The sequence below is a fragment of the Cuculus canorus genome, chromosome 3 (genome assembly GCF_017976375.1).
Source record: "Cuculus canorus isolate bCucCan1 chromosome 3, bCucCan1.pri, whole genome shotgun sequence".
Classification (NCBI taxonomy): Eukaryota; Metazoa; Chordata; class Aves; order Cuculiformes; family Cuculidae; genus Cuculus; species Cuculus canorus.
In genome coordinates, this window is record NC_071403.1 from 90,102,948 (window position 1) to 90,111,576 (window position 8,629).

The 8,629-nt window shown below is 42.9% G+C and overlaps 1 protein-coding gene across 1 annotated transcript in view; it reads left to right on the forward strand.

Annotated features, from left to right (window-relative positions):
* Positions 1 to 7,594, forward strand: part of LOC104067029 (calpain-8) — a 30,461-nt gene extending 22,867 nt beyond the window's left edge. The window contains exons 15-21 of the mRNA XM_009569718.2: positions 796 to 853; positions 1,426 to 1,490; positions 2,707 to 2,775; positions 4,046 to 4,124; positions 5,016 to 5,132; positions 5,753 to 5,811; positions 6,707 to 7,594. Coding sequence (XP_009568013.2) covers positions 796 to 853; positions 1,426 to 1,490; positions 2,707 to 2,775; positions 4,046 to 4,124; positions 5,016 to 5,132; positions 5,753 to 5,811; positions 6,707 to 6,730 — 471 coding nt within the window. The 3' untranslated portion in view covers positions 6,731 to 7,594. The remainder of the gene's footprint in view (positions 1 to 795; positions 854 to 1,425; positions 1,491 to 2,706; positions 2,776 to 4,045; positions 4,125 to 5,015; positions 5,133 to 5,752; positions 5,812 to 6,706) is intronic.
* The last annotated feature ends 1,035 nt before the right edge of the window (positions 7,595 to 8,629 follow it).

The following is an 8,629-nucleotide window of genomic DNA, read 5'->3' on the forward strand; positions in this document are numbered from 1 at the left end:
CTTCAAAAACCAGTCAGTTCTCTTTTATTAACTCACAGCTTCATTTCAATTTATTTTATAATAGAGCAGTTTTACTACATTTTTCCTCTTATTGGTGCAAAATGTGATTTTCTCCCTTGGTAATGCAGAACATGGAATAACTTTGAAAACAGGGGGGATGGGAGTTAGGATTGTGAAAATATTTTCCCATGGTGAAATAAATTACCTATGGAGTTAGTGTATAAATATGAAAATTACCTAGTTGGCCAATCCCTTTCTTTTTGTTTAGGAGCGCCAGGACCGGAGAACTGTTGGCTGAGATTTCTATTTATTGTATTTGGCCAACATCAGTATCTACAAGCCCTGCTGTGTTAGCCTGTGGCTGTTACATAAGATTTTCTCTTAATGAACATGTGGCCACTGGCACTGGAGAGGGGAAATGTCTTATTACTTAGAAAGAATTTTTGAGCTTTGAGAGGGCAACTTTAATGATGCTTTGTTGTAGTTTCCATAAGCCTGAAAAATCTCAGATGGTCTCCTGAACCTCTTTAAATGAGAAAGAAGGCAGTCACACAATTAGTTAAACCTGCTAAACACCTAAAATACTGCTTATTTCCCTTTTGAAAGGCTAGGAAATATTAATTGTTTCTGAGGATCTCCTCTAATGGCAAACATAAATCATTAGAAAAAAATTAAAGGTTTACATGCCTTAGATAAGGCTGGAAGGAAGACAATCCTCAGCTGTCTGACAGCAAATTAATATAGTTTGTTTCAAATAATTTTTGAGTTAACATCTATAATACATTTTCTGTCCAGGACTGTGAAGTGACTGCAAATGAACTTCAAACCATCCTAAACCGGGTTTTGTCAAAGAGTAAGTGATGTTATGTATTCCAATTGAATGGAACTGAGAGGCATGTGCTGATGTGGTGAGACATAAAGTTGCTCTCTGGTCAGAACGAAAGTCTGGGTCCATCTGCACACAGATGGAATCTGCACTAACGAAACCCAGCACTATTATTTAAGGGTGATGAAAAAATTAGACTTTGTCCACCTCCAGCTGAGTTACTCCTGGTCTGTTGAACCTCTAATATGGAGCTAAAAGATGCCACCTGGTGCTGCCCTTCCAAGGAGTGCCAGCTGACATCCTGCAGAGGCACTACATTCCCTCTACCTTCTTGGGAGAACCATCATGGGAAGATATTACTATGCTGCTGCACGACTTCTGTGAACAGATAGAGGCTTGCCATCCCGAAACCAAAAACATTCCCTGCCTCTGTGCCAAAAAAGCCATGTTAAACAACTGAAGGGAAATAGGGGAAGAAATGGCAGAGCACTTATTTTGCTGACATGATTTTAAGGTGGCTGACATCTCCAAGGTTGTCTGCAGAAAATAATTGTCTAGAAGTTGTATCTGATTTGGATTTTTCCTTCCTTTCTGTACAGGAAAGGATGTTAAGAGTGATGGATTCAACATTAACACTTGCAGGGAGATGATCAGCCTTTTAGATGTATCCTTTGAATGTTACCTCATCACCTTTAAAGTTGCTGAATCTCCTTTGCAAAACTTTCTGGCAAGACAAGGCTAAGTTTACACTTCCATTGTCCAGGTGCATGGCTGGTGGTATAAAATTCACCCAAGCAGCTCTATCAGCTCAGCATTGCAGACACCCAAACCATTTAAAAATCAACTGCTTCTTTCACCTGCTCTGCATCTCTCATTGCTTAATCTTTTCCCTAAAAACAGCAAGGAGGAGATGCAGAGACCTTCTGTCTTGATGGACCTGCACAGTTCCAGATGCATACTCAGCATGCTTGGCAGGAGGCAGGTTTAAAGCACTACCTCAACTTCTGTCTCTAAATCAGGCACTGCTTATAGAGCACAGAACTCAAAGCAGCAGAGACAAGCTGGACAGCCTGTTCAGAGAGGGAAGTCTATGGGCACATGATGTGCTTCCCTCCCTTCTGCATAGCTTGTAGAGCACAAGGGAGCTAATAAGCTTTGTGTAACCAAGGGAAAAAAGAGAGGTCAGCACATCTGCCCAGTACTCCTTTGATGTGCTGGGAAGGCAGCCAGTGCACTGGGACACTCAAGAACCATTCTGCCAGGATTACACTACTGTGGGTCTCATGGTGTGGTCATGTTGAGGTCAGCAGGGATTAGCTGTGGATCTTGTGAATCACCAGCTGTTAGAAATGATGCCTTTGCCCTACACTCCCAACTCAAAAAAGGAACTCAGTATGTACAGCTTTGTAGGGCCAACTCCTAGTTTCTGTATAATTTTCCATAGTAAGGGATGTTCAAGGTCCTGAAGGACATGGGGGAAGACTGTGCAGCCTTCTATTGACTCTATTCACTCACAGTTACTGTTTCTGCTTTCTAACACTTGCCTGCTGAGAGGCCAATTCTTTGTTTCCCCAAGGGCTTTAATCTACTGTTAACTGTAGAAAATGTGAGTGGATCTAATCATGCTTATATATTTAGCAATCCCATAAATCATTCCTTGGGAGTGCAGATAGCCTAGAAATTCTTGGCATGCCTTTAGCTAAGCAAATGTAATGCTGTGGGCATGTCTGTATGAGATAGAGATGTATTAGAAGTGAGGATGAATATAGCATTAAGATGACACCGGGATGGGTGATTTGCTTTTATCAGAACTGGTCGCTATCCAGTTTTGCTAAGGGTGGAGAAATCCTGGTGTTTGACTCATGCCTTAACATCCCCAGATCAATGGGACCGGCACCTTGGGACTTATAGAATTCAAGATACTTTGGATGAAGATTCAAAAGTATTTGGTAACATAATATTTCTGACTGTCTCTTCTTCCCTCTCAGCTCTGAAATAGAGATCCACCATTGACATAGGGTTAAGCCACCATAGGCAGATGTACTTGGAAGCCTTCCTTCTGATGACTGGAGTTTGTTCCAGGGCTCAGAAACACCTCTGATTTAAGAGGACACATGGAGATCCTCTTTCCCTTTGGCCTCACTACTTTACGGAAAGACAGACTAATTGTCTTTCATTGCTGGCAAAGACAGCTCTCTGCTCTCTGCTGTGTTAAAAGCTCATATGAACATGTCTCTGCTGTTGTGATGTATTACATTGCCAGCTAAGCACCGGTGAACACAAGAAGCATATTTTTACGACACACAAAAATGTGACTTTGTATTTTTAAAATCTTTTAAAAGTGCTGAATTATTTTTCTGATGGAGGATTTAATATCCCAAGAAATACACCCAGCTTCAAGCGGTGAAAAGGCAGGTCACCTGCTTTGCCTTACCAGATCACTTTTGTGTACATCTGCTGTTACCCTGCTTGATGCTGGTCAACACAGAGCATCTGGCCTGGAGGTTCATGAGGAGACATTCAGCTCTCCTTCAGCCAGAGGCACTGGCTCTGTCCTGAGGCTGGTGTTGGCAGAGCAAGCCCTGAGAGACAATTCCAGTCTGAGCTGTAGGTCTGGGTGACTTCTAATTCTGGATAATAAACCTGCTGGCAGTAGGAAGCATCTGTCATCTTTCTGAAATATTAAGCAAAATGGACTTTGTCTTTTGCAGTGTTTGCCAAATGATAGGCTATTTTCCTCAATGGCCTGTCTGCCACCATAAAACATGAAGGCAGGCAGGCTGCCAGCCCATGGGAACAAGTCTTCTAGTCTGCCTTGTTTGCCAGTATCTACTTAAAACATTTCCCTTGCTCATTAGCATTTCAAAGAGTAGGAGCTTGGTCTTGTAGGGGCAGCCCCTGCCTCAGCCATCGGAAACCGAGGCTCTGTCTGCACAGCAGAGGTAGGCACAAATGTCCTGACTTTGATTTAGCTGCAGGAGCAGGGAGAATGGCAGGTCATGGGCTGCAGGGTGGACTAGCAAACCAAGGTTAAACCCTGGAAAATCCCTGTTCATTCTGGCTGCTGCCTCCTGGCGAGCCTTTTGTTACCATGTCTTCACAAGCATTGTTATTCAGGTGTGAAAGCCAAAGCCTGTCTGCCTGTGCTTGCTCCACCACATTGCTGCACTGGCACTCACTGAAAAGCCATTTCTGCATTCCATCATTCCTCTGCTACAGGCGATCTATAAGAAAGTGGACAGTGATTACTCTGGTACCATCGACTCCCATGAGATGCGAAATGCCCTCAGAGAGGCAGGTGAGTATGTTGCTTGGGACACTGCCGGATCACTGCAGTCCACCCGCCAGCTGACAAAAGAACAATGGTGGAGCCTTTAATGGCATTTCTTCCTTCCTGTTGCCTAGACACAGTGTGGCCAGTGCCATTCTCACTTGCTGACAGTTGCATACCACTACATCCTTTTACTATTATATACATCAAACCCCATCCTCAGTTCTGTGTTATGAACCACCGATATTTTTGTCCATGCTGTGACTATCTCTTATCCATCTCATTATTACTTGCTCTATTTTTGGCCTCATTATTTCCTAATCTAATTCTCCTCTTTCAGAGTTGTCCAGATCTTCTTTTTCCTTCATTTGCTCCCTCCACCATTCTCTACACTAGAGAAGGTGCAATCCTGATCAAGATGTGCCCCAACAACATCCTCTCTGATCTGTGCTATTCACTTTTGGAGCTGTGCTTGCTAGGGGACCACTGTTTTTTTGATCTGTCTTATGCTTGGTTGAGTTTGTGTGAATGATGCAGAGACAAAAATAACTCTAATATGGGCCTGAATTGAGCCCAGTGTATTATGTGAGCAATTGGCTCTACTGCAGTCACTGGCATTCAGCTGCAGCACCATGACTCACTAATTAGGGGTTTATCTGGGGAACACAGGGCTGATTGTGCTGTGAAACATTATGCAGTGTAAGAACTTTATGCCCTTCTTCACCCAGTACAATGGGCTTTGGAAAGGACCCACAGCAGAGATGGGTGACAGAGTCCAACAGACTTTCTTGGAGGAATACAAGTCCTCAGTCCTTCATTGAGGGTGGCCTGCAACTGTAGCAGTCCATGGATAAGTCACATCAAAGAAAGCATATTAACTTGCTGTGTCAGTGATTCATGTTCTTCCTATGCCTTCAGGTTTCACACTCAATAATCAGGTGCAGCACAGCATTGTCATCCGCTACGCCTGCAGCAAGCTGACCATTGATTTTGATGGCTTTGTGGCCTGCATGATTCACTTGGAGACCCTGTTCAGTAAGTGACTCCAGTCATCACCTAAGCGGAATTCCTGAAAACTTTGGGGTTTCATTAAGTATTTGGTGCCTTTTAATTCTAAATGTCACAATTGCCTGGAAAAGTGAGGGTGCCAGTAAAATTGTGTCTGTTGGAAAAAGCAGCAGAGAAATAGCAAAAGCCTTTCTATGTGGGTGACCGTGGAGCATGGGGGGCATGTTTTCATAACCTCCCATGATCTTCTGCTTTACAGTCATCTACACTTTACGGTCAGTACTGTGTCCCCCAGGTTGTCCCATTTCCTGTAAATGGTACCATTTATCATTTGCATTCCTTAATCAGAACTGATTTTGTCTGCTTCGTCCCTGGATCATACCAGATGCTCCTGCATCAGATTTTATACTTGTTCTGCTGCCAACTCTCAGTTTGCTGTAGATTTGATGATTCCACCCCATGAAGAGGGTTAGAAATTACTTGTAAGAGGAAAGAAGAACATCTGTAATACTCTCTTACAGATCCACTCTAGAATTCCAGTAGACCATGGCAAAAAGCCAGACTTCTAAGTTTTGTCAGACTGATTCTGTACATGCCACACTCTTTCATTTTTATCCAATATTTTCCCCTCCTCTTCTACTTTTCAGAAGTCTTTCATCTTCTGGACAAAGACAAGAGTGGAATCATCCAGCTCTCTCTGGCTGAGGTGAGGCTGGTCAGATTGAAATAATATCTGGTTAAGCTACAGCAATGGACTGCATTATAATACATTTATTTAAAATCATTATTATAAGCTGTAAAATGAACATGATTTCAAGGGACAGTTTGTCTATGTGAAAAGGCTCTTCAGCTTGGAAGTCTTGTCCAAATTAATAGAATAAACGTTATAGGAGCAAAAAAGTAAACATATGTTCAAAACTCCTAATGTTGCCTGAGAAGATGTTTACACATCATGTTTCACTGTCTCCTTTCACAGGGCAGTGGTCAATTCATTAGAAAACACACAGCAGAGCGTGTGTTTCTGTTGTCTGGCAGAGAATGTACTGATCAACCTGCCAGAATTAGAAGAGACCTTTTAAGATTCCAGGTCTTCTTTTTCCCCATATTGTTTTTAATGCAAATTTCTCCTGTTGAAGCTGTAATAAAAGTAATCAGTTTGAGTCTTTTCTTTGCAGAACACAAATATATCTCAGGAAATGACTAGAAGGGGCCCCACGAGGTCTTTCCAAATAGTCCTCTCAGCTGAAAACTGGCTCGAAGGGAGGAAGATGGATAGGAAGCCCTGTGACCCTCAGTAATAGTTAGTTAAATCTAGCTGCATTTGTATATTGCATATTCCAACCTAGAATTTTTCAAAGGTCAGGCAGCTTGCCCTGGAGAACTGTTCTTCTTTCAGAAGAGACAGCACTTGCAACCTCTGAGGCCAGTCTTGGTAATAAATTTCCCTGAAGTTCCAGAGTAGATGGATCCTACACATACAACAGATTAAAATGCAGCTCCAAACTTTACTAGCTTGTTCTCCCAGAGCTGTGGTAGAGTGCCCCAGTGGCATCCTGTGGACCTTCCAGATGGTCTGACTCCTCGTTCTCTTTCTCCTTCAGTGGCTGTGCTGCACGCTGGTTTGAACCACCGTCAATGAATTCAGCGGAGACCTCTGAGGCTCATCTGAGCATGGATGCACTCGGCTTCTCCGTGTTATGAAAAGCAGAGAAAGAAATTTGTTTTTTATTACTGGCAAATTATTTTAAGCCCACTAAAAATGAAGTGATCTCTTGTCGGTTAGAAAATAAACATACTCTTGAACAAAAAAAGATAAACAAACAAATAAAACAAATAAACAAACCCAAACCTTTACTTTTCCTGCCAATATAGTATTTCTGTGATTCATGCTGAAATGTCACAAATGTTGACATACATACATGGGCCCAAGTGGCTTTGTTTTGACTTCTGATTGTGCATCAAAGTTCATCATCATTGTTCATCAAGTTCAAAGCATCATCCCTGCAAGGGATCTCCGTTGCCTGCAAAGTTCAGTATGTGTTTCACAAAGAGAAACCTGTGCTCAGAGCCCAGGCAAAATTTGCTTGCCGCTCTGGCTATCCCCCTTCTGAGACAATTGTCCACTTTGGCTATGCCAAGTACCTGCAGAAGCTGGAGTGAGGAGCTCAAATGCAGATGATGAGCCACTGAAAGCACAGGGGAATTGGGCATGGACACAGGCACAAGGATGAACAGAGAATTAGGCAATGATGATGACACTCCTCCACAAGACTTGGCTCACTTTTCCAGGAAGAGGAGCAGGGATGGAAAGCCACAGGCAAGTTGCTGCAGTTATTTCAGCCGAGCCTTGCTGCTTTGAATGCTTGTCCATATGTGTACTTCATTGCTCAGAGGTGAGGTTTGCAGTTTTTTGAGGTGAGAGACTGAAGCCCAGAAGCTCATGAAGGCAAGTGCTAAGGGAGAAACATAAAACGCTCGTGTTCGTGGTCCAGAAGCTTGAGTGTGAGTGGGATGTTCTAGTGTGAATCACAATTTAAAATAAAAACTGAAGTTAATATTCACTGGCTAACAATGCTATGCTTTCCTAACATCTTTTAAAACCTTTGTTCATTTAAAAAAACTTCTTGCATTTAATTGCACAGTATAGTGAGTGATAGCACAGCAATTCAGGCAAGGTAATCTAGCAGGTTTTTTTCAGTGATCAGAAAATATTTCTGTAACTCGCAGTAACGATCTGACGAGATGACACGTCTTTGATGCTTCTCCCTGGGAGCAAGAGTGCAAGCAGCGGTCTGTGTTCCCAAGGCTCCATCCCCCTCTCTCTTCAGTGCTGTGTTTGAGAAAGGCCTTTCTCCACACCTGCTTACTCCCAAGCTCGCTCTTTAAGCAGGAAGAAAGCTGTTGTTTGGTTCCTGTCTCCAAGCACAGAACACCTAGCGACAAACCCCAAGCATTTCCTCTTGGTGCTGGCTACTGCTGTCTGGCTAAAAGGGAGGTATGATCTGTTTCAATGTGTGGCTCTGCCTTTCTAGTAGACAGTATTTCCTGCCTTCATTTAGAGTTCCTTTCCTAGTAAAAGAGAAATAAATACTTTTTAGTTCAGGCTGAAGGATAAATACAGCCAGTGGAGGAATCCTAGGCTTTCTGTCTGAGGGTGTGCTGTCCCTGTGCATGTATCACTGGTTGTGTCATACATGCCACTGTTTTAGTTTGTCACCAGTTTCTCATGGTAGGTATCTATGTGCTGACCAACAATAGACATTTAAGTACCTCCACCTGCCTGGCAGACAGAGCTACCTGATGCAAGATGAGGTCTCCAAAATCTTGAGATTTTTCTAGTGAATGGTCTGCCTGTTCAGTAAGATGAACATGTCCTTTTTTGGCCCAACATCTTGACTACACAACACGCTTCCTCGCTAACCATGCAGCAGGGTGAGCTAACTGTGTGCAGCTTCAGATTTGCTTTCTGCTCACAGGCGCTATTCATCAGTTCATTCCAATTATTATCACAGAGAGGACTCTCT